The sequence below is a fragment of the Capra hircus genome, chromosome 15 (genome assembly GCF_001704415.2).
Source record: "Capra hircus breed San Clemente chromosome 15, ASM170441v1, whole genome shotgun sequence".
Classification (NCBI taxonomy): domain Eukaryota; kingdom Metazoa; phylum Chordata; class Mammalia; order Artiodactyla; family Bovidae; genus Capra; species Capra hircus.
In genome coordinates this window covers 30,224,980-30,250,739 of record NC_030822.1, presented here as the reverse complement: position 1 = coordinate 30,250,739, position 25,760 = coordinate 30,224,980, and the positions used below count along the sequence as shown (strand labels likewise).

Here is a 25,760-nt window from a genome sequence, read left to right as displayed (position 1 = left end):
CTAGGGATGGGTGTTGGCCTGAGCTCAGACTCCCCCGCCCAAGTCACCCTTAATCTGAGGAGCCATCCTCAGTCCCCTGAGGGAGGCCATGGCATCTGGACCTGTGGGCTGAGGACCAGACAATAGAGCCATTGGTCTCAGGGTCTCCACATCCTTTAATGGACCTTGCAGGCGCTGCTGAGAAAACCAGGTTAGTTATTCCCTGGGGTGGCAGTGAGCGGGGACAGGACTCTCTGCAGACTTGAGAAAGGCCAGGAGAGGGCTGAGGGTGGGGTGGAGATGAGGAGAAAAACAGTCATCTGCTGAGTGCCAAACCCCTGGTCTTTAAATGCCACCTCACTCAGTCCTCCCAGCAGCCGTTGTTGACTTGATGGTATCATTCCAGGGATGATCACACTCAGAGCGTGAAGTGACTGGGCAGTGGCTGGGTCAGCTTTGGCTTTAGGGCCTTGAGCTGGAACGTTCTTGGGATTTGGGTCCCCGCCCTGCTGCTCGCCAGCTCTGGGCTGAGGCAAGTTACTTCCCCTCCTCGATTTCTCGGTTTCCTCATTGGCTGTCTCCGGGGATGACTGTGAGCCGTACATGTGACAGCTGGGGGCACAGGAACTGACCAGAAGGAGGGACGGCTCCAGGAGTCAGAATTTTCCCAACTCTTGACGGACCTGCGTGGCGCTCACTGCCTCCTGAGTGAGTGTTCTGGGTCAGTGCCCTGAGGGTGCTAGCAGAGTGCCACACACCCCCCCCCACCCGCCACCGCCAGAGCCTGGCACAGGGACCACCTGCAGCCACTTTGGCTCATTGCAGGTCATGAGCCCACCCTCTCATGGAGAGAGAGTGTGAGCGGACTTGGGGGTCCTCCTCCCTTCTTTGGCCTGATTGTGGCTAAAGCTACATTCTGTGCAGAGCAGAAGGTGGAGGAGACGGCGACGATGTGGGGACTGGGCTATGAGGAGGAGTGAACAGTCCAGGCGGGACTGGGGGTCACACAGGCCTGGTCTGAGTCATTTTCCCTCTCTGGGCCTCAGTTGGTAGAATGGGGGTAACAGTGCTCTCCCCTGAGCTTTGGAAAACTAAGTGTTATATGCTGATGAGCGCCCCTCAGAGTGGAGGCTGTGCCCGCAGGAGTCTGTGGTGGGAAGAGGCTGGGACTGATTAGGACCAGATGGGCATCCATGGAAGAGGCACTTGCCTCCGTGTGACTGGTGAGGAAAGTGAGTCTGGAGTCCTGGTGTGATTTGTTAAAGGGGAGCACAGCAGGATGAACAGGTGTATCTGGGGGAGCTGGGTTAAAACTTTTCTGGCATTTCTGTTGTCATCCAACTACAACGACACCACACAGGGAACGCTGAGCAGCACCGCCCATGGGATGGGCCCTGGACTCTGGAAGGTACCGGGGACGCACGTCTCTTGGCAGCTCTAGAATGGGTCCCGAAGCCAATCCAGGGACAGTCTCTCCACCCGTCTGTATCAGATGAGGTGATAAATGAGAAGGCTGCCTGCAGACTCTGAAGTGCTGGGCCTCTGATGGTGCGTCTGTGTGTGTGTGTTGTGCAAGCCCTTGGGTGTGTTTGCATGAGTGAGAATGTGCAGCTCATGAGTGTGTGTGCACATGTGTGTCTGTGCATGGTCCCCTGACCTGGCTGGGGGGTAACTCCGTGCTGCCCAAGGTTTCCCATTTGGCTGGCACTTTTCTCCCCTAAACTTTTTCCAGTCTCTCTTTCCATGTTTCCTCACTGCTTCTTAGTTTACCAGAAGGGTAAACTTGGTCCAGAAACAGCAGTTGTCTCTGAGCTCACCGACTCTTCTCCCCTCCAGCCCGTTCTCATCCCATCCTGCCCTGGAGGCCCAGCTGCCCAGTATGGAGGGCTGGCAGCTCACCTGGCTCCTCTGCACAGCCCACCTGCCACCTGCTTTTCCCTCCAAGGCTCTGTGCCAGCCACTGGCACATCACTGTCCCTTTGGCTCCTCATAAAACCCCCAGCACTGCCTACCTAGGTACTCTTACTAATTTCATTTTACAGGCAAGGAAATGAAGTCTCAGTGAGGGGAAATGGCTTTCCCAGCATTACGCACCCCAACTAGTGGCAACAGGGTTTCAACTCCTATGTCACTCCAAAATCTTTATCCTTTACTCTTGCAGCCTACCTAGCCAGGGGTGTACTGACTGGTTGACTGAATGAATAAATGAATGAAAGAACAGATGAATAAATCACTCAGTCAATATTGCGCTGAAAGAAAAGGTTAAGTGATAATAACAATGGCTATCATTTATTGAGCACCTACCATGTATTAAGTGCTTCACATAAAAGCAAATGCAGCCAAGATTATTGTTACCCCATTCTGAAGTTGAGGAGGCTGAGGTTCAGAGAAATTAAAGTGTCTTGTCCCATGTTGGACCCAAGATTCTAACTTGTCCTCCCTAGAGGAGGGGTGAGTTAGTGGAGCCCAGTAACAGGTGCCATTGCAACAGAGGCCGGTCAAGGTTCTCAGGAAGCTGTGTCTATCGGGCCCTCCCCAGTGACACCCACCCTCACCCCTCTTATCCTGGAGCCATTTCCCCATTTGTATCTGAAGTGGGTTTCTCTTTCAGTCTGAGGTAGGGATCTGCTGGCCCAGCTCTGACTGTTCCTCTCTGACTGTTGGCACATCTGGTAAGAGCCAGTGCCCTAAGCTGGGCATGTGGAGGTACCTTCCTGTTACCCCTGCCGCAGAGCCAGCCCTGTCATTAACTGCTCCCATGTGAGGGCAGGCCTGGGCAAGATGCAAGTGTGGGTCTATGGAGATGGCCTGGGCTGGCTCAGTGGCGTATGTGCCAAGCCCTGTGGATGGCCTGGGCTGGCTCAGTGGCATATGTGCCGAGCCCTGTGCTGCATGCCAGGGGCCCAGAGGTGAGGAGACCTAGTCTTTGGCTCAAAGAACTCATGGGCGGGGGACTGAAGCCTGGATGAGTTAGATCTGTAGTGGGGGCAGAGCCTGGCATCCTGACTCCCTGTGCAGCACTGATTTTTATGTCCTGGAACAGAGTAGAGGTGTTCTGTGACCCCAGGAGAGAGCTGACCTGTGTTGTCTAAGAGGCAGATCTCAGCTCAAAGAGATGACAATAGCTCTGTCAAGTCAGGAGGATGAGAATCAGCCATTCATTCATTCAGAAGTTCTTGAAGGGCCTTCTGTTGGGAGGCAGGGTCGGGGTGGGGGACACTCTGCACAGAGAAAAAAAATCAGATGTTGAAATCAGAGTTGGGTTTGCATCTAGGTACCAGCATTTGCTGGCCATGTGATTTCAGACAAGTCATTTGACTTCTTGGAATCTCAATTTCCCCATCTGTAAAATGGGGTACTAACACCTACCTGGCCAGCTCATGGAGTGGACAAAAGAAAATACTGCACATAACATTACCTGTAGGTTCTTAGGGAGGTTTGGGGCTTCCCAGGTGGTGCTAGTGGTAAAGAACCTGCCTGCCAATGCAGGAGACATAAGAGACATGGGTTTGATCCCTGGGTTGGGAAGATCCCCTGGAAGAAGGCATGGCAACCCACTCCAGTATTCATGCCTGGAGAATCCCATGGACAGAGGAGCCTGCCAGGCTATGGTCCATAGGGTCGCAAAGAGTCAGATACAACTGAAGCGACTTAGCACACACATAGGAAGGTTTAATTCACTTCCTTCCTCACCCTGGAGAGCTCGTTATGAGGGAGGAGATATTCCTTTAAGTAGCAGCGAAACCATCATCAGTCTGATGGTTGAGGCAAGAGACAAGACTTTTAAGGTGTTAGAATGAACCCTCCAGATTGACAAACATTGACATTATGGTGCGCAGTCTCATTTCTCATGTCACAGAGGGAAAATAGAAGCACAGAGAGGCTGAGGTTTGAGGCAGCCTAAAATACCTCTGCTGTAGAAAGTTGCTCAAATAAAACAGACAATAGATTAAAAACTGAACAGTCACTAGCCTAGGTCTCCTGACCAACTTGGAAAACTCCACTGTCAGACTCTCAGACTTAGTGAGTCACTGAGGACCTACTTGTGCCAGGCCCGCACCATGGCTATGTTATAGATTTATCTTTACAGCAACAGCAACAACCATGAAAGGTTAATACTGTCACCCACATCTAGTCAGCGGGGAAACTGAGACTCAGAGTTTTATATCACTTGCTCAGGGTCATACAGCTAATATTAATAGAAGCTGAGACAGGAGGCAAAACCAGGACAGTCTGGCCCTGAAAACTACGCTTCTCCTACTCTGTGGGGCACTTGTTCCACCAAAGGTGTCAGGCCTTAGATCAGAAATACCTATACTGCAAAGGTAAAATATAAACAATAACCAAAAAGGAGTAATTAGGAAACTGTAAACCAAAATCACAGTATGAGACCACTTTATGCCTGCTTGGGTGGAAATAAGGAAAAAGACAAGACAGTAACAAGTGCTGGTGAGGACGTGGAGAAATTGAAACTCTCACATGTGGCTGATAGGAATGTAAAATGGGGCAGCCCCTTTGGAAAATTTTATTAGTTCCTCAGAAGTTAGACATAGAGTTACTGTATGACCCAACAGTTCTCTTCTTAGGTGTGTGCCCAAGAAAACCGAAAGCAAACATCCACGTGAGCACCACCGTTGGTTTATCCATTCTTCCATCCGCAGACATTTAGGCTGTTTCTACCTTTAGGCTGTTGTAAAGAACACTGTTAGGAACATTGGTGTATAAATATCTGTTTGAGTCTTTGCTTTCCGTTCTTTTCACCTAGAAGTGAAACTGGATCTTTTAGTAGTTCTGTGTTTGTTTCTTTCTTTGTTTTGAGGAACTTCCATTACTGTTTTTCACAACCACATCATTTTACATTCCCACCAGCAGTGTCCAGGGGTTCCAGTATCTGCACATCCTTGCCGACACTTGCTATTTCGTGTTTTTTCTTATAATAGCCACCCTGATGACTGTGAAGTGTGTTATCTCCATATGGTCTGGGTTTGCATTTTCCTACTGATTAGCTTTGATGAGCATCTTTTCAAAACACAGGTTTTGAGTGCTTATTAGTCATTTGGATACATTCTTTGGAGAGTATCTATTCAAGTCTTTACCAATTTTTGAATTGCTTTTTTTTGTAGTTGTTGAACTGTAGAAGTGAGTTCTTTATATATTCTGGATACTAATCCCATATCCTATGTATGATTTGCAGTTATTTTCTCCCATTCTGTGGGTTGCTTTTTGCTCTGTTGATGGTATCCTTTAATGCTCAAAAGTTTTCAGTTCTTATGGAATCCAATTTATTTTTTCCTTTGTTGTCTGTAGTTTTGGTATTATGTTGGTTAGGAATATTTTGATTGCATATGACAAATGCTATTAATTTGAACAGGAACTGTATTAGTGAATGTAAAGAAAAATTCAGAAGTAGACCTAGATCAGATATGGTTAGATCCACCAATTACAGTGATGGCATCAGTACTCTCTCTTTTTATATCATTGCTCCTGATTTTCTTTTCTTTTTTAAATGTTTATTTTTTTTGGCTATACCAGGTCTTAGTTGTGACCTGTGGGATCGCAACCCAGGCTCCCTGCATTGAGAGTGCAGAGTCTTAAGCACTGGACCACCAGGGAAGGTCCTCTCTTGACCTTCTACTGGACTACTACATTCTCATCCAAGTCCTTTCCAGAAGTACCAGGCTTCCATGGCCCTCGCGGCTAATAATCCCGGGAGGGAAACTTTCATGCTGATTCTACCAAAATCCTGGGGTACACCCTAATTGGTTTCCCCGACCCAATCACTGGTAAGGGGTCTGGATGGATGCTCTGACTGACCAGCTCTGGGTCAGGTGCCCACTTTGAATGAACAAGGTTACCATGGCATGGAGGAGGGGGCTCCCCACAGCCAGAGATGCTTGACAGGCAGAGGGGGTCCAGGAATCCAGTGGGCAGCTGGGCTTAGGAGGCTCTGTTTGAAAAGTCATACCTCGTCTCCGATTTCCCATGGAGGCTTCTGGAAGTAGAGGGAATCCTTCTAGTTGATTCCTTAAGACTTCCTGGAGGAGGCAGCATTTATGGGGCCCTATGATTAGTGACAAGGTGAACCTTAGCAGGCCAGGTCCCAGGCAGGGTGGGCAGAGCAGTGGAGAGGCTGGACTGGCCTGTCACCTGAGTGCCTCCCTACCCCAGCCCTGGTGCACGGTAGGAGCTAAGACTATAGACTCTGACCCATACTGCCTGGGTTTATAGCCCGTCACTCTTTCTACCTGGGCTACCTTGGGCAAGTCAACTAACCTCTCTGCGCCTCAGTTTTCCCACTTAAAGTATAAAATGAAAACAATACCAGTATTATCTCACAGGTCATGCTGAGGATTAAATGGGGTATTGTGTATCTGCCACACCAGGCTCAGTTCTTGTATCATTATTATTATAAGTTTGATCCGCTTTTCTGACTACACGTGCTGGCACACTGGCTGCTCCAGCTGTGCTCACCGTCCTTCCATGTGCCTCATCCAGTCTCTGCCCTTGCTGTTTTCTTGTCTGAAACGCCCTTGACCTCTGTGGCCACTTGGCCATTTTGTTGCTGCCTCCTCTATCAAGCCTTCCCTACCCCCAGAACCATCACTCCCTGCCTGGGCTTCCACCAGGCTCTGGAACAGGATGTCTGCCTCGGACTGTGGGTCTTCAGGTACTTGTATGTTCCTTGTCTATGCTGAGCTCCTGAGGGTGGGATCTGGGTCTCCCATGTCATTGAGTTCACAGCCGGAGCCTGCCGCCTGCCCTGTGGAGCGATCCAGGGGCACAAACAGCACCGACTGGGGCACGATGGAGAGCACAGCTCGTCTCAGGAAGTGAGAATGGCTTGGCGCCCTGTGGTTTATGTGCGAGTGGATGGGTTGCATGTGAATGCTGAGAACAGAGGGATCAGCAGAGACTAGGCTTGTTCTTATCCCCAGGCACTGGGAAGCCAAACAATGCTTGGACGGGGGAGCACTGAGGTTAGGTTTTTGCTGAGCAAGGACCTCTCTAGCTGCAGAAAGGGGATGCATTGGCTGGGGAGGTGGAAGACACGGAGTAGGAAGTGGCTGCTGAATAGGCTGAGGCAGGGACCACAGGATGAGAGGAGGGGACAGCCTGACAGGTATAAAGATGGAGAACAAGCAGAGCTTGGTGATTAATTTGAAGTGGGGCCTTGGGTTTCCCATCGGGGAAATGCAGTGAGTGGGGCCCTGCCCACTGCCCCCCGCACCAGCCTCTCCTCGTGAGACTGGAGGGTAGCCGTCACGTGGCACTGATCACAGTAACCAGTTAGTAACCGTCTCTCCAGGGCAGTCCCATATACCTGCCACAGTCCATTCACTCCCCTGGATAGGGTCAAGGTCAAGCACAAGGCCAGACATGGAGGGGGCTTGGTCAGGTCTGCAGGCTCTAGGGACCAGAGCCAGGCCTCCTCACCAAGCCCCCCAGGGAGACCTGGGTGTGCTGATGGGATCATTTGTCCCCTTAGACAGAGTGGGGCCTGGGCTCCTCTGCCGGTTTCTTCCTGTTTTGACCTCCTCAGCCGTGCCTCCCAGAGGCTGGTAAGGAAGGGAAGTGTGCCCTAGGAACAGCGCTGGAAACAGTGCTGAGCACTGGGGCCAGGCCATAGCCAGGTGCTGTTGCAGGAGGAATTCCACCCCTCCCCAGCTGAGTGTCCTCAGGAATCATGAGTCCAGCCCCACACAGCAGGGCTGAGACTGGTGGTGATTCAGTTGCACAGTCGTGTCCAACTCTTACGAGCCCGTGGACTGAAGCCTGCCAGGCTCCTCTGTCCATGAGATTTTCCAGGCAAGAATACTGGAGTGGATTGCCATTTCCTTCTCCAGGGCATCCTCCCAACCCAGGGATGGAACCCTGTTCTCCTGCCCTGCAGGTGGATTCTTTACCAACTGAGCTTCCAGGGAAGCCCTAGGGCTGAGACTAGGGCCCAGTGTCTCCCACACCTGACACTCATTCCAAGGCCCAGAGAGCTGTGTTTATCCCAGGAGCTGAATGCCTCTCTTCTCTGGGCCCCAGTTTCCTTAGCTGCTGAAAGGGTGTGAAGGAAAAGAGGAGAGAACTCAGAAAGCTCTAAGACCCCTCTCCCCACTCAGAAATGGGAGGGCCCACATGGGCTGGGCAGTTGGAACAAGTCATCCTTCTGGGCTCCTCTGAGTCCCCGTCTACCAAAGCCACACCCTTGCTTCCCCTAGGAAGAGACTGGGGTGGCAGGCTGGGGGACAGGTTCAAGAACAGAAGACCTCCATAGACTCTACAAGGCTGTAGACCAGGGAAGCCCTAGGGCTGAGACTAGGGCCCAGTGCTTTGGGCCTTGGGTTCCCATCTGTGATCTGAGGACTGGAATGGGTTATCTCTGAGAACTTAACCCCTCCAGTCTGTCTTCCCAGCAAGACGGCTGTCAAAGCTTGTCCAAGGGGTGCAGAAGAGGGGAGAGAGCCTGCTGTGAGCCAGGCATTCAAGGCCCCTGATTTGGCCCTACCACCAGCTGGCCCTGTAGCCTCCCTTTTCCAGGGCTGGGGCTCCTCTTCAGGCCCTGTTGTCTCACATTCGATCCATCCTCCATCCAGCAGCATAAAGAACCTCCTAAATCTCAAATCTGATCACACCTCTGCTCTGCTCTACAAACCATCTAGGGTTCCTTGGTTGGAGCCCATGAGGCAGAGGCCAAATTTGTGGCCTGGCAATTGTGTGGTTTTGGTCCCTTTTGGGACTCACCTCCTGCAAACACAAACACTTGTGGCTACCTGTGCCTTTATATCTCCAGCACGTCTCTCTGTGGGGAACACCCTCCCCTTCCTTGTCCATAGTCCACTAAAGAAGCACCTCCTCCAGGGAGCCTTCCTTGATAACCCAGGCAGGGATGGGGTCTTCTCTGTCTCCCCAGAGGCCCCATCTGTCTTTCCATCAGCTGAGACTTTCCAAGGACAAAAACCAAAGCCCAGTGAAAGTCCTGCATATCGTAAGGCTCCCTGCAAATGCATGGCAAATGAATGAGTGAATAAGTGAGTGAGTGGGTAGACAAGTAAAGATTGCAAGTGAGGCCATTTCTAAGCTGGCCTGTGATGAAATTATCAGTAAGAAGCCCCACTGAGTGAATACCTGCTTGCAGCAGATTCTGGGCCAAGTGTTCTAGGTTCATTACTACATTTGAGCCCCAACAGTGCTGGGAGATGGGCATTGTTATGTCTATTTTATCATTAAGGACACTGAAGCTCAGAGAGGTAAAGTCACTGTTAATAAGTTGCAGAGCCAGGATGGAAACCAGGTCTGCCAGGTACCAAGATCTGCAGAGGGAGCTGTGATGGCTGGCAGAGGGTTGGAGATGCCAGGAATGGACATTTGACTCTAACTGACCTGGACCCCACCCAGGGGTCAGAGTAGGTTTGGCAAAGTATATGGGAGTGATGGGGAGAATTAGAATAACTAGGCTTGAATAGTTCTGGGTTTTCCAGGGAGCTCTGAGGAGAGACCCACTCCCACTCTGGGAGTGGATCCTCTTATTTTGTATGATCAGGGCTGATACTAGGGGATAGCCAAGTGAGCTTTGTGCCCCCACCCTTACCTGCTCTGTGATCAACAGCCCACCCTAGTCTGTGATACAGACAACTGATGTTTTCTCAAACAAATATCATGAGCTATGTAAAGGTATCAGTCCTCTCACCTACCTCTCCAGAATTCCCCAGTTCCCCCTAAACAGATGTTCTGGTGGTACCATGCCTATGCAGAGCCCCACCCCAAATTCCCATCAGAGTCCAGGCTTTTTCCTGGAAGCCACAGATGAGGCTCCCCTCCCCCCAGCCCTGCACCAGCCTCAGCAGGAGTGACACCAAACAGAAGTCACCTCACAGTGGCCTGTTTTTTCTGAAAGCCTTTGGCATCAAGGTCACTTCTGAGATTGAGATTTCCTTGTGATGGGGCTCAGATAGTCACTGGTTCCCAGGCCCCATCTCACCTCGAAAGACAGAGACCACTGCTCTCCCCTGAGCTGGGCCCAAAGACTCCCTGCTTTACCGTGCCCAGGCTCAACTGTATGGGTGTGAGAAATGGGGGCAGAGAGGGTGGAAGCGGAAGCAGAGCAGCAAGGACTCTTCCAGAAGCTTGATTGTGAAGGAGGAAGACTGTGCTTCTTCCTCCTGGAGAGACACAGGTCAAGGAAGAGGTGTTGCTAGGAGGAGAGCTGAGCATGGAGAGTGTTGTGGGCTGAGGGAAGGAGCCAGCAGGAGCGAGGGTGGGGGCCAGCCTTGTATTTATTTCTGTGACCCAGGGAGTTGAAGGAGGCGCCTCTGAAAGGCGTTCCTTTGCTCTGAAGGATGAGTTGCAGGCTGTTGGGGTTGAGAGAAGGCCCAACAAGAAAGATGGGGCAAAGTTTTGGATGAGAAGTGAGAGAGGCTGCTCTGGGACAGGCAAAAGTTTGGGAGCTCAGCCAAGCCGAGTGGCTATCAGTTTCTGGGCTTCAGGGCCCTGGGCTGAGTCACGTCCTTCATCCACATTTGGCTTGGCAGTGCGGGGCTGAGCAGGCTGCTGGTGCCAGGGATGAGGGATACAAATGGAGGAGCTGTGATCTCAGGAGTCTGGTGTCCTGGGGTGAAGGGCCAGGCAGCAGGGGAAGGGAGAAGGGCCAAGAAGATGCTGGCCCAGTGCTGGAGGCCTCCAATTCAGAGGCCCTGGTGCAAAAGAAGTGATGGTGTGCAGGCTGGAGGCTCTTGGGGGAGAGCAGGGGAGAGCTGGGCCAGTGTAGGAGGTGGAGTAGACAGAGACCTTGGACAGACCAGGAGGAATAAGCAGGCAGCCCAGGCCCACCCAGCCATGTCCTGTTCACCTTTCTCAGCTGGGACTGCCCATAGCCTGAATCTCAACACACACCACCAGTTAGGGGCAGCTCCACGGGTCTTTATCGGCCTCCAATCCCCAACACACACACTGCAAGTACAACTGCAGCTTGCGATATAAACACAGCCTTGAGTCAAGTTCCCTATGAGCCATTAGATTCTGTTCCTAAGTCTGCTGTGTTCTCAAACTAGCCCTAGAAATTCATCCATCCATCCATCCATTCAACAAATATGTATTGAGTACCTACTATATGTCAGGCACCACCCTAAGCACTGGGGATGCAACAGTGAATAAAATATGAAAATCCCTGCCCTGGTGAAGTTTATGTTCTGATGGGAGGAGATAGATAATAAGCAAACACATAAAATGATACATTTAAAGATAGTATGTGCTCCCCTGTCCAATAAACCATTGATGTCTCAAAAAAAAAAAAAAAAGATGATAAACACTAAGGAGAAAAACACAGCAGAAGAGGAGATGAGTGTGTGCTGGTGGGAGGTTTAGTTTTCACTGGAGTGGAGGGACAGGGTCTCACCAGGAAGATGTCATTTGAGTGACCACCTGAAGGAAGTAAGGTCTGTCCTGTGTTTTTCATACACACTCCACACACCAAAGTGTACTCCACAGCAAGACCCCCTGCAGCGCCCAGTGCCCCTCCACTCAACACCCTGAGCCTGGCAGGTGCCTGACTTTGCTCTCTTCCTCCCAGGCCACCTCTCAGATGCCCATAATGGACTGTTCCTCCCATACTGGGTTGGCCACAGATGGGACCCCAGTCCCACATATGAAGATGAGGAAAGAGGCCATGCCCCCTTCACAGTCCCCAGGCAGGGAGTGAGACACAATGGAGGCAAAGGGCTTTGTCCCCAGGTTTGGAAATGGTTATGGCCTCCTGACCTCTTGCCTGGTTTCTGGGCTCCACCACTGGGTTCCCTGGGCCTGGACATGCACCCTGGACTTGCTGGTGGGAATGAAGACCAGCTGATGAATAGTCTTGGGACAGTCTCTGCAGGGTGTCCTGAGGGATTGGGGGCAGCCAGCTTCAAGGCCCCAGAGGCAGGTTAGATTGGGGAACAGAAGCAGTTGATGGGGGCAGCACTCAGGCTTGGTATGACAAAGCATATGTCTCAGTGAGTTCTTTCAAAGTGAAATGCAGTGACCTGGGAGAAAAGGGGGCTTCCTGGTAGCTCAGCTGGTAAAGAATGAGCTCCCTGTCATGGGGAGTATGTGAGCAGGGGCCAGACAAGCCTGTCAAAGAGGCTTCAGGGAGCCTCCTTCTCTGATGGGTGGAGGAGAGCTCTGTGTCATATGCTCTTAAGACCTCTCTGGCCTGGTGATCCAGAATGCAGAGACTTATCATTGACCCCTGAGCTCTGGGGTCCAGTTGGGCCTTTTGTCTCTGCCAGGTGGGCTCAGGTGCTGGAGATGGTCACAGCAGGGCCAGGCCAGGGGGCTGCCTTTTGTGGGTAGTGAGGGGTTCCTCTGAAGTTTTCTCTGCACCCAAACCTTGCCTGTGAGAGTTGGAGACATAGTTACCTACCTTTGGGGCCTCGGTGTCTGTCTGTGAAGTGGACAGGACCATAACCTGCAGTAAACATTCAGGCAGTGTGGGTGGTCTGCCTTTCCTGAGGGTCAGCGGCTGGGGGACGCAGGTAGGCTCAGAGGTGCTATTCCTGTGGCCGTGACCTTCATTCCCCCTGGCAAGTCTTCTGTGTCATCAGCCAAGATAAAGATCTGATTTGATTGTTTTGTTTTATTTTATTTTGCCAGGCAGCACCAAGGACAGAGCCCTGAGGCTCATCTTTACAGACCGATCCAGTCGTCCGGCATTTGCCAGTGCCTCTTGGGAGCTGGAGCCTGTGCTAGTCTCTGGGGCCACAGAGGGAAAGCAGGCCTTGTCCCCAGTTTCTAACAAAGTTAGAGAAATGAGGGTGTCTGGCTAACATTGTCCCTTGAGTTGTTCTTCTTTTCTGCCCTGACTCCTGGTCTCCATTCCTTTGTCCTATCTCAGGCCACTGAGTTCCTGAGAGACAGGATGGAGTTGTGGATTTACTGTATACTTTGAGAAAATTCCTGATCTCTCTGGCGTCAGTTTTCCTGTAGGGAAAATGTCACCTCTCTTCCTGAGCATAGACTTTATCATTATTCAGATCTGTGTACTACCCCTGGCTCACCTCTGACTCACCATGTCACCTTGGGCAAGTCACCAGCCTTCTCAAAGCCCATTTCCTTGTCTTGTAAAATGTGGATAAACAGCTCACCACATAGGGCTGTCAAAAGAGTGAAAGAGATCCTGCCACAAAAGCACTTAGCTGTGTGGCTGCTACCTTCTGGGTAGCCAAGAAGCTATAGCAGTAAAGTTATTTGGGAAAATGAGGCTTGGGGAGGTGAAGTGACCTGCCCAGGATCACACAGCAAGGGAGTGATGAGTCTAAGACTAGACCCTGGATTTCTGCCTTTCTAGTTTCCTTCTCAGGAGATATTGAGATGGCTGGTCACTCCATAAGCTGATGGGAGAGGGGCTCTCCTCATGGCAAATGAATGGGGGGCGCTTCCTGGCTGCCCCCATGGAATCCAGGCGGGACCTGACAGTCCCTCAGTCACTGCCTGCCCCTCTGCTGGTATCCTTCAGGCTCATGGCCAGTTCCAGCCTCCACTGCAGGGATACTACGATTCTAAGCCAAAGCTGTAAAGATGGGCTGTTGGGGGCAGCCCATGGGGAGGGGAGGCAGCGGGGTGCAGGACTGTAGGCAGGACTCCTGATTTTAAGTGACAATCCTAGGTTAAACAGACTGAAGCATAAGGGGAACGTATTAGCTCATGCCTTCAAAAAGTCAAGTGCAAGGTAAAGCTCCAGGCATAGCTGGAATCAGGTGCTCGATGGTGTTCTCAGGAACACCTCTGTGTGTTCCCACCTCTCAACTCTGCCATCCCTTGGCTTTATTTTGGACAGTCTCCTCCCTAGTGGTAGTATCTTCAGTTTGTAGGATAGTGCCAGGCACATAGGTAACCTGGCTCCAGCAGCTCCAGGCTCACTTCCTACTAGCTTTGCAAACCCACTGGGAGACCTCACTCCTTTCCAGTGTTCTAGCAAACACTCCAGAATTGGAGGTGCCCAGTGAAGGTTGCCCATCCACCCCTGAGCTAGTTACAGGGCCTGAGGAGCCCACTCTTGTCTCATTGGCAGATCTAGGTCACAGGCCTTTCACTCCCAGATCCTCAAGGCTCCAGGGAAAGAAGGAGGGGAGGCTGTCATCATGAGAGGGGTCTGGGAATTAGGTGGGAGAAACTACAGAGGAGCAGAACCATGATGGCCTGCAAAACAAGCCAGATAGCTGGACCCGGGCCGTTTCTTCCCCAGTGGACTAGAGCCTGGTTATCTGGGAGGATAAGTGGGTTTTGAAGGTACTAGTGGAGGCTGTCAGCCATGTGCACCCCTTGAAGCTAAACAGCAGGGTCCTTCATGAAGGGAGATCCAAGTGGTGCACCTCCATGGAGAGATTTTAAAAGTGGGACAGACTGGGGGGTCCAGGCAAAAATAAAGACACTCTCACACTGGCACTAGGGAAGAGCGCTTACTGAAAGGTCCTGGAATCTCTCAGAACCCTGGTCGAGAGGTGCTGCAGCCCCCATGGGCATGGACTTGGAAAGTCGGCCATTATGGATTCTCCTTCTGGCAGGGGTTGTCTGTGCAGCTGGCTTTCTGGGCTGTGCTCTGTGGCATAGTTCCTCACCCCAAGACTGCCTGTGACTTCTCAGCTCTTTGCCCACTAGGTCACCATGATCTCAGACCTCCTCATACATACACGTGCCTAAGAGAGAAACTCTTGCTAACTTAGCCAGGCCTCAGCTTCCTCATCTGCAAGGTGGGGTTGGTAACTGTGAAGAGTAAAGGAGATAATGGCATGTGAAGTACTGGCAACTCTGAAGAGTAAATGAGATAATGACTTGTGAAGTATTGTTGCACAATAAGAACATCTGTCCAGACTGTGGTGGGGATTACATGAGCTCACCAATGGGCAGCTGGGGCCTGCACACAGTTGAGCTGCAGGAGAGCCAAGTTTCTTCTTTACTCAACCTGTGGAGGCTAGAGAAAGACTAGAAGCAGCAGCTTCATCTCCCAAATTCCCCAAAGCTGTGGCTTCCCCTTCCTTACATTCAAAATGACTATTTTAGTTCCAGCTTTAATTTCTATTTAGCAGGAGGTGAGAAGGGGAAGTGGGAAAAGAAAAGAGAAATCAAGTTTCCTTTTCTCTGTGTGCCATCCTCCTGCCAAGTTTTGCCTGCTTTTAAAGACAGCCTGGTCCCCCAGGTGAGACCAAAACCCCTCCAGGAGGGGTTGGCTGTGCCCCGGCCCACTGTTCTCTGGGTGCCAGGGAGGAACGGACCTCGGGGATTTAGCCATTTATCTAGTGACAACTCAGGCTCAGAGAGGGTACGTGGCTCACTCTGGGTCACACAGCAAGTTGGTGATGGATCCCAGCTTGTCTGACTCCTCAAGGGAAGGAAGCTGGGTCTTGATCTCTGTCATCCTGTGCCCTTGCTGCTAAGCTCACAGACCTGGGGCGGGGGGGACAGGCAGACAAGAGGGTTTCCAGGCCTTGTTTCCCAGAAGGCAGACAGGCAGGCCAAGGTTAGGAGGCCTCTTCCCTTGTCCAGCCTGGTCTGAGCTGGCTCCTGGCCGTCTGGCAGGTGGTGACTCAGGCTTCCAGCTCTTGCCTCTGGCCAGCAGGCCACCTCATCCCTTCCCGATAAGAAGGCCTTGGGGCGAGGTTTGGGATGGGATGAGGCTACAGAGTCATCAAAAGGGGTATCTTGAGACTCCAGGATCCAAGGGGCCCAAGGAGCTTCAACCCACCAGTTTTTTCTTATGTCTAAACTGGATTGCTTCTGCTACAGGCAGAGACCAACCCCAGGCATTGTTGTTTGAACTGAAAGTAGGAAATGGCAGAGATAGTCCCCTCCGAGGGATGAGGGACTTCAGTGTTTCCACCAATAGCGTGCATGGAGTGGAGCTGGGTGGTGAATGCTTGGTGTCTGGGAGACACTCCCTGGGTCTCCTCCTCAGCTGGACGGCTCAGCCCTGGCTCTGGGCCCGGCCAGTGTCCCCATTGGCTCCTGAGAGTCGCCTCACCCAGGTGGGGGATCTGAGAACAAGGCTGGAGCTTGTCCGGGCATGAGTGGGAGAAGGGCTGGGGCATGGGTCAGGAGGAATTGAGGTTGGGAACCCAGTCCTGAGGTTGCTCAGCGCCAGCCCCAGGGGCCAGGCTCCCGCAGTGTAGAGATGTGCCCCCAGCCCTCCTCTTAGGGCAGCGGTCGGAAGACAGCAGGTTGACTATCCTGGGTAGTCTCCTGGCGCCATCTCCTGGCCAGAGGCCTTCAGTGCCGGGAAGACTGAGGGAATTCTCTGGCTGGACCATCTAAGCGTGGGCTTTGGGCGAACAATGGAAAAGGTGGCTGTATAGTGAGAAAGACCTTGTTGAAATGCCACTAATCTGGGACACTTTGGAAAACTCACTAGCCTTCCTGAGTCTTAATTCCTTAATTGGTAAAATGGAGAGAATAATTTCCACCACGACCTGCCCAGAACAGCAGATAGAACATCCAGCTCAGGGTGGGCAGTGAAGAAATGAAAGATACCTGGTGCCGATGACCTAGGTATCTCTGGAGACTGGGGTGCTCTAAGGGAGCCCAGAGCTGGGCTTGGAGTGGATTCATTCAGTTAACAAACGTTTATTAAGTACTTATTGTGTGCTAGGGCAGCTCACACACATTTAATTCTTACAACAGCTTGTGTGGTAGGTACCAATAAACACTCCCATTTTACAGATGAGAAAACTACAAGGAAGGATAAGTGGGATGATTCAGAGACAGTGAGTGAAAGTGTCCCAGGCAGAGGAAGCACCATGGGCCCAGGGGCTGGAAAGCCTGGTGGGGAAAGTCCTGGTGATGCCACCTGGGCTCTGCTTGAGCTTTTATGACAGGCCACGCTTCCTCATGCTTCCCAACTGGTCCCCTCTTCACACAACTTATTCCGCGCTCTGGTTGCAATATTTATACTTCATTTCTCACATCCTGCCTGGGATGCCCTCTTCATTCTATGTGTCCAGGCCGTCTCTGCCCTTTAAAGCCCAGCAGCAGACATGCCTTCTCCAGAAGCCCTTCCAAGTGGACCCATGACCCATAAGCCTGAACTTTCCCTCCTAGGCCCACCCAGAGGGCAGGAACTGAGACCCAAGCCCTATCCTGGGGCTGACACCTTCAGGAAGTCCTTGGAGCTGCTCCCATTCTTGGGACAGACACCCTGGTGGGGGCTGGGAGTGACCGAAGGAGGTCGTCCTGGGAATCCAGCAGTGCTGGACTGAAGGCCAGGCATCGTTACCCTCCTGAGCTCCAGCACAGCACAAATCAGACCAGGACATCCACCCGGTCAGCTGGCACAAGCGACCTCCTAGCACAGACTTCAATAAGCTTGTGCACAACTGAACAAGTGTTTCGTTTTTAAATATCTGTTTATTTATTTGGCTGCACTGGGCTTAGTTGCGGCCCGCAGGATCTCCACTGCGGTATGCAGTATCTTTAGCTATGGCACGGGGCTCTCTAGAGCACGCAGGCTCAGTGGTTGCTGTGCTCCAGCTTAGTTGCCCCATGACATGTGGAATCTTAGCTTCCCAATCAGGGGGTCGAACCCACATCCCCTGTGGATTGGAAGGTGGATTCTCAACCACTGGACCTCCAAGGAGGTCCCTGACCAAGTGTTTATTGGCAGTTCAAACCTGAATTTTCTCAGTTTGGTCTAAACTTTTGGCCCTGCCAGAGTCACACAGTGAGTAGGCACCAAGATAGAATGAGAACCTGGACCTCAAACTCCTGAGCAGGGACCATCCCCTGCACCATTCTGTCCCCGCTCCCCCATTTGCCTCCTCTGCTCCAAATGAAAGACTGTCTCCTCCAGGTCACCCCCTGAGTACTGTCTCCACCACCAGAGCTGGCCCTCTTGGAACGGCAAGGAGCCATAGCTCCTCCTCTGATTGCCCTAATAGCTGGTTCGGTGGTGAGGAGCAGCCAGCGGAGGACTGGCACACAGGGAGAATGCACCCAGATAAGTTCCTGGGGCATCAACTCTACCCCCACAACCTACACCCCTCACTCCCGGGGACCTCTGGGCCTGCAGTGTTGAAGGGACTAGTGACTGCTTCGTGGGGGAACGTGGGAGGATCTGATGGCATAAAGTCGCTCAGTGCATGCTTGTGAAGAGAGGGAAAGAGGAAGGGAGAAGGTGGCTGAATAAGTGAGTGCCTAGGTGGGTTGTCAGGAGTGAGCTATTGAATGAATGAAGAAAGAGGGGATAAGATTGGGATTGAGCCTGTACACTATTGATACTATGTCTAAAATCGGTAACTGATGAGAACATACTGTGTAGCACAGGGAACTCTGCTTAACCCGTTGTGATTACCTGAATGGAAGCAAGTCCAAAAGGGAGGAGATACATGTATACATATGGCTGATTTGTTTTGCTGTACAGTAGAAACTAACACGACATTGAAAAGCAACTGTACTCTAATAAAAATTAATTTAAAAATCTAAAAATATCCACACACACCCCCCCAAAAAAAGAGAGAATGGAGGGATGGGTGGAGGAGTGACCCAAAAGATGGGTCTGGGTATTACAGCTAAAGTGTTAGTCGCTCAGTTGTGTCCAACCCTTTGCCACCCCATGGACTGTAGCTCACCAGGCTCCTCTGTCCATGGAATTCTCCAGGTAAGAATACTGGAGTGGGTTGCCGTGCCCTCCTCCAGGGGGATCTTCCTGACCCAGGGGTTGAACCTGGGTCTCCTACATTGCAGGCAGACTTTATCTTCTGGGCCAGCAGGGAAACCCCTCTTTAGGGGTTAAAGAGGGCCCAAAAGTTCTGTAATCACCAAACTACTCATTTGATAGATGAGAAGACTGAGAGAGGGCCGAGGAGAAAGGAAGCTGCCAGATCGTTGGGGCTGGCCTTCCACCAGCAGTCTCTGTCCTCTCCACCTCTCTCTGCATCCTCATCACCCAGTTTCTCCTGCTGGGGTGAGGAGGGTTCCGGGAAACAGAACTTTTCTCCGCCTCCTTGCTCCTTAGATTCAGTTTCCATCAGGCTTTGGTGTGAAGGGCAGCGGGGAGGGGGCAGCCCCCGCAGGGGCTATTTCAGTCAGAGACAGACGTGGCAGGAAACAGAGGAAGCTGCCCTTTCAGAGGTGTTACAGCCCAGGCCGAGAGCAGAAGAGTGGAGAGCTTCATGTCTGGCCTCCCCTTGACCCAACACACTTGGGGCCACCAAGGCGTGCGTTTCGGGGACAGGAGGCTGTATGTGAGTGTTGGTACATCTCGGGGGCCATGGGCCAGGGCGGAGAAGGGGGTGGGCAGGCAGGCTGGGTCCAGCACTGACCTCAAGAAGATCCAAGATTTGGGCGAGGGGGTGGGCAGAAAGGAAGGGACTCCACCCAACTGGGGGTTCAGAAAAAGAAAGAAGTAAGCTTAGATCTGGAGCTTGATGGACACTGGGTTTTGACAAACAGAGATGGGTTAAATGGCATTTTGTGTGGAGGGCACAGCAAAGATGGGGAGGCTAAAGAGGAAGTCTGGATCTGTGACTGTGAATGGCTGTGTGGCGGTCTCGGGCTCTTGAGAACAGTGAGTGTGGCAGGAGAGGAAGCCGCAGAGTGAAACACTTCATCTGGGTGCAGAGGTGAGGTCCTAGTGAGGCTGGAGGGCTTCGCAGGAGCCTAAATGTCAGGGCAAGAGCTTGAGTTTTTCTCCAAAGGGCCAAGGGACCCAGGGAAGGAGAGCACCTATTATAAAGCACCATGCACCACACACACATACACACCCACACACACCCCCCCACACACACACACACCCCCACACACACACGCTGCAGACAGAGCGGCTGGAGCCCAGGAAGAGGCTGGGGTGTGGGCACACGGCCCAAGAGTGAGTGACAGATGTGAGGGCCCAAGAGAGCCTACGTCAGCCGCTGCCTGGAGGCAGGGACCACACAGGCCCTCCCTGGGGACCAGCTCTTGCCGGGAAGTGGGAGAACCGCTCACCCCGCCCAGGTCCTCAGAGGCTGAGTGGATCAGGAAGCCAGGGTGACAGTCAGGCCCACCTTTCCCGGATCTCCTCGAGCAGCCCCTGCCTCCTTCCGAGAGGACCGGTCTTGCCAGGGAGTGGGAGGCAGAAAACACCCAGAGCAGGAGTGGGCTGAACCGGGAGATCGGGACTGACACTGCTATGTATAAAACAGATAACTAATGAGAACCTGCTGTATGGCACAGGGAACTCACTCAGGACCCTGTGGTGACCTAGATGGGGAGGAAATCCGGAAAAGAGTAGACTTCTGTTTACATATGACTGATTCACTGGACAGCAAGAAACTAACCCACCATTGTAAAAATTAATTAAACGGGAAAAAAAGCGCCTGGAAACTCCAGTCACCCGAGTCAGAAGGCTGTCTCTCAGGGTGGTGTCTGAGGGCAACAGACCTCCCCAAAGAGAGTTCAAGGGCACAGCACAGTTCCTTCTGCCCAGTTCCTCCTCCTCACCATGACCTTCTGTCCTAGCAGGCTGCTATCCTCTCTGACTCTGCCTGCTCCGGGGGACCTCTCACCCCTCTCCACCCATGCAAATCTTCTTCAACCACCAGGGACTTGCTCCATCCTCCATCCTTCTCTGGAAATGTCTTCTATCCTATGTCTCACACTGGTCTCCCCCTTCAGATTGACATATGAATATGACTACGTATATGTGTGTGCATGTATCTGTTTCTGCATCCACCTGTCTACATCTATACACTGTGCCCCATGCAGTGGGCAAGTAGTGAGTACCCATTAAATGTCTGGCATGTGAAAACATGAATACTGGAGTGGATAGCCTTTCCCTTCTCCAGAGGATCTTCCCAACCCAGGGATCAAACCCGGGTCTCCCGCATTGCAGGCTGATTCTTTACCAGCTGAGCCACAAGGGAAGCCCCATGTGAAAACAGGAGAATGAAAGAATGGCCAGAACCAATGAATGAATGAACTTTATCCTGCCTGAACTAATCTTGACTTCTCGGCAACAATGGGGGGACCACTGTACTTCCTCCTCTGGCCTCCACCTCGTGCTTAACTGGTCAGCTGGGTGCCCCACACTCCCAGCACATGGACTATAGCCCCAGGAAGAATGTTTGATAATTAAAGGTGATGTGGGATACAGACTAGAGAATCCAAGCATCATCATTTTTCAGTTACCCAGAATCTGGGTAACTCTGATTTCATTGAAATCAAATTTTAAGTTGGGATAAATTAGTTTGGGGAGTTACGTTTTACTCTAATATAACTTTTAAAAATCTTATAACTTTATTAGGTATATTTACATTAAGAGTAGCTCACACTTGCTTATGCCAGGCACTGATCCTCATGACAAACCTATGAGGTGGGTACTGTATTATCCCTTTTTATAGATAGGGAAGCCAAGCACAGGGGTTCATTAATGGGCCAAGGGCCACACAGCTCATATGTGGCAGAGCTGGTATTTGAACCCGGACATCTGGACCAGAGCCCGTATGCTTGCCTTCAACCTTCTATTGCTCTTTGAGTGTATTGGCAGGACTTCATGTTTTTTCTGGGCCTCAGTTTCTCTTATCTGTAAAATAGGAAGAGGGGATGATTTGAGTCACTATCCCAAAGGTTTTCCTTTACAGGACCATTGGATTAAAGTTGTGAATTCTCTCTGGACGAAATGGAAATGCCATTGGGGAGGTAAGTATCAACAAGTCAGACGATCCCAAAAAGGGACCTCTTAAAACATTTGTGCAGCTGGCTCCCCCAAAACTCAGCCTGAAGGGACGAGTGGAAGGACAAGGTGTAGGATACAAAAGCATGGCATGGCATTTACTAAGCATACTGTGTATCAGGTCAATAACAGTTTTACTGACAAGCACACAGGCCCAGCAAAGGCAAGCAACATTCCCTAGGTAGAACAGCATAGAAGCGGAGGAGTCAGGATTTGAACCAGGCCTGCCTAGCTCTGAAGCTAAATTTATAAGCTTTCCACTCCATGTCCATGGGTCACGCTAAATTGCCTCCTCTTAGACAGGCAGTTGGGTTCTGGTTCTGACTCTCCTAACTCTCTGAGATTGAGCAGTCAGTGCCCCTAACTGTGCCTGGATTTTCCTCTCTGTAAAGTAGCTGTAGACTTGGTAGGTCCCTCAGCCATTTGCCTTTGTGGGGAAGCTCTTTTCTCTGTGGCCACCAGAGGGCACTGTGGCCTCAGTGGCTTCGCCAGACCTGCCTTTGTAGCCTCAAGTCCAGTGGAAAGACATAGAGAACTCTTAAATCACCTCCTTTGCAACTGAGCACGCATACACGCAGATCACCACCTTTTCCCCATTTTACAGATAAGTAGACTGCAACCAAAAGAAGGACCATGGATTTGGAAGATGGAGTCCAGGCTGAGAAGGTGAGCACAGCCCTTAGCCCAGAAGTGTGCTGCTGCTGCTGCTGCTGCTAAGTCGCTTCAGTCATGCCTGACTCTGTGCGACCCCATAGATGGCAGCCCACCAGGCTCCCCCGTCCCTGGGATTCTCCAGGCAAGAATACTGGAGTGGGTTGCCATTTCCTTCTCCAATGCATGAAAGTGAAAAGTGAAAGTGAAGTTGCTCAGTAGTGCCGAACTCTTAGCGACCCCGTGGACTGCAGCCCACCAGGCTCCTCCATCCATGGGATTCTCCAGGCAAGAGTACTGGAGTGGGTTGCCATAAGTGTGACATTCTGCTAATATTGGTTAATTAATTAACAGGGTCTTCCCTGCCCAGGGCCCCAGTTTGGGCTCTGAGACACAGACCTGGCACTTCTCCTTAAGAGCTTTTTAGTCTGTGGGAAAGAGATAGACAGGCAGGCCCACCATGACTACCATCCCCAAACTCCAGGGAGCCCAGGGAAGATCTGCCTAGCATGATTTAGCGCCTCTGACTATATGACATCCTGAGAGATGGGTGCATCATTCCCCCATTTTCAGATGGGAAAACTGAGACTCAGGTAAGGTATTAATATGCCGTGTCACTCAACCAAAGTCACATCACTAGTAAGTAGCAGAAAGTGAAAAATGAAAGTGTTAGTCACTCAGTTGTGTCTGACCCTTTGCAACCCCAAGGACTATAGCCTGCCGGGCCCCTCTGTCCATGGGATTCTTCAGGCAAGAATGGAGTGGGTAGCCATTCCGTTCTCCTGGGGATCTTCCCCACCCAAGGATTGAACCTGAGTCTCCTGAACTGCAAGCGGATTCTTCCCTGTCTGAACCACCAGGGAAGCCCAGTTGGGATTCAAACCAAAGCCTGTCACTCTTCTCTTACAGGGGAGGCATTTGACTAGCATTTTGAAGGATGAATAGAAATTCATCAGGAAGGTTGGTGGGAAATGAATATTATAGAAAGAAAATGAATTGGATTTCTCTCAAGTTTGAGCTTTATTGTATTCTGGATTTCGTGAAAGTAAGGGCTGTGAGGGGCTTTGGTGGGGTGGTGAGTATCAGAGATGGTCCAGGTGGGGAAATCAAAGCCCAGAGAGGGACGGGGGCCTACCGGGTGGTCCACGAGTGTGGTCACTGACGGATCGTGTGTTGCTTCCCCAGCCTCTCTGGATGTAGGAAGCCCAGTTGAACAGGCATGGCATGGGGCAATGGCACAGGCCAGGCCCTGGACGCGCCGCCCACCAACTGCGTCTACCGAGAGACCTTCAAGCAACTGCTGCTGCCACCTGTGTACTCGGCGGTGCTGGCGGTGGGCCTGCCCCTGAACGCCTGTGTCATCGCCCAGATCTGCACGTCCCGCCGGGCCCTGACCCGCACAGCCGTGTACACTCTGAACCTGGCCCTGGCTGACCTGCTGTATGCCTGCTCCCTGCCCCTGCTCATCTACAACTACGCCCAAGGTGACCACTGGCCCTTCGGAGACCTCACCTGCCGCCTGGTCCGCTTCCTCTTCTATGCCAACCTCCATGGCAGCATCCTCTTTCTCACCTGCATCAGCTTCCAGCGTTACCTAGGCATCTGCCACCCTCTGGCCCCCTGGCACAAGCGTGGGGGCCGCCGGGCTGCCTGGCTAGTGTGTGGAGCTGTATGGCTGGCCGTGACAACCCAGTGCCTGCCCACTGCCCTCTTTGCCTCCACAGGAATCCAGCGGAACCGCACGGTCTGCTATGACCTGAGCCCGCCCGCCCTGGCCACCCGCTACATGCCCTATGGCATGACCCTCACTGTCATCGGCTTCCTGCTGCCCTTTGTCGCCCTTCTGGCCTGCTACTGCTGCCTGGCCCGTCGTCTGTGCCGCCAGGATGGCCCAGCAGGGCCAGTGGCCCAGGAGCGGCGTGGCAAGGCAGCCCGCATGGCTGTGGTGGTGGCAGCTGCCTTTGCCATCAGCTTCCTGCCTTTCCACATCACCAAGACAGCCTATCTGGCAGTGCGCTCTACACCTGGAGTCTCCTGCCCGGTGCTGGAGGCCTTTGCAGCAGCCTACAAGGGCACACGGCCCTTCGCCAGTGCCAACAGCGTGCTCGATCCCATCCTCTTCTACTTCACCCAGAAGAAGTTCCGCCAGCGGCCACATGAGCTGCTGCAGAAACTCACGGCCAAGTGGCAGCGACAGGGTCGCTGAGTCCACCAGGGCAGGACACCTGGGGGCAGGGCAGCCATTGTGTTTGCCACTGTGACTGGGGCACCAGAAGCTCCACCAGCTCCAAAGCATGCAGAGAATTAGAGCTTAGCCCAGCTGGGCATAGACTGAGGCCCTCACAGATCCCGAAACTTCAACAACTATTTATTAAACCCTTTTTCTGAACCAGGCTCCACGGGTACAGAGAGAGACAAGCCTGGGCCTGGTTCTCCAGAAGGCTCCAAGAAGCCATGGAGAATTCAGAAGTCATGTTAAGCTTCTCACAAAAATACAGTATAACATGTACTATGATTGAGGAGTATGCAGCATACTTTGGAGTCACCAATAAAGGGAGTAAAAGAAGATGGGAAACGGAAGTGAGAGCTTCTGGGAAGGGCCATTTGACCTGGGTTTTGAAGGATGAATATGAGCTCTCTGGGGTATGTGCTATGTTCTATTCATTCAGTATATCTTTACTGACACCTTGTGCTTGGGCCTGATTTGGTTCCAGGGCCCCAAAAGAACCATCTCGAGCCTAGCCCCATACAAGCTCTCAGTTACTGGAGGTACAGACACTGATACAGTCATGTCAAGACTGTGACAGAGGGAGGCATGGCTGGGGGGCAAGGGTGCCCAGAGGGTGCCCATGACCCAGTCTAGGAGTCTCTCAAAGGGACTGGGGGTGGGGACATTTTATCCAGATATTGATGGATGAGTGGGAGCTCTGAAAATGGAAGTGGGGAGCACTGGTTAGTACAGCCTGGGCCATCCCTGTGCCAGGCTCTGCCCTGGGCAGATAGGCAGAGAGCTGGAGTGGAGGGCATGTGGCCTCTTGTGTATGAAGTCTGAGAAAATAAGAGCCGTCTCATGGCCATCCTCCAGACACCTGCCTCCAGTAGGGCAGGTGCTCCAGGCTGGGGTGCCTCAGCGGAGGAATCAGGGAGCACATTTTAGAAGGGGTGGGGCTTGAACTGGGAGGTATCTAAAAAGCAGAGTGGAGGAGGCTGCATCTGGTAGAAGCACTGTGTCTACAAAACCCAGAGGCAGAGATGTGCCCAGGCCGATTATAAAGCGCCAGTGAGTTGCAGATAAGCCTGGGGTTGGGTGTGGAGAGGGGTGCCAAGAAAAGGAGCTGTGTGGGACTTGGGCATTAAATGCCAGGAAGAACCCGGATCCCACCTGTCCTTCACTCGCCCCTCCAAATGTGCCTCTTTCAGGCTCAGGTATCCTCGGTGCCTGGGGACACCTCCACCAGGGCCCCCAAGT

The 25,760-nt window shown here is 52.1% G+C and overlaps 1 protein-coding gene across 2 annotated transcripts; it reads left to right on the top strand.

Moving 5' to 3' along the window:
- Positions 610-24,862, top strand: P2RY6 (pyrimidinergic receptor P2Y6). 2 transcript variants are annotated; one of them, XM_013969780.2, is made up of 4 exons: positions 610-687; positions 21,549-21,606; positions 22,245-22,306; positions 23,477-24,862. In XM_013969780.2, exon 4 carries the CDS (start codon positions 23,511-23,513, stop codon positions 24,495-24,497), a length of 987 nt encoding a protein of 328 aa, XP_013825234.1. In that variant the 5' UTR covers positions 610-687; positions 21,549-21,606; positions 22,245-22,306; positions 23,477-23,510; the 3' UTR covers positions 24,498-24,862. The 2 variants fall into 2 exon arrangements, with proteins under 2 accessions (XP_013825234.1, XP_005690010.1); XM_005689953.3 differs by lacking the exon at positions 610-687 and adding an exon at positions 18,952-19,175.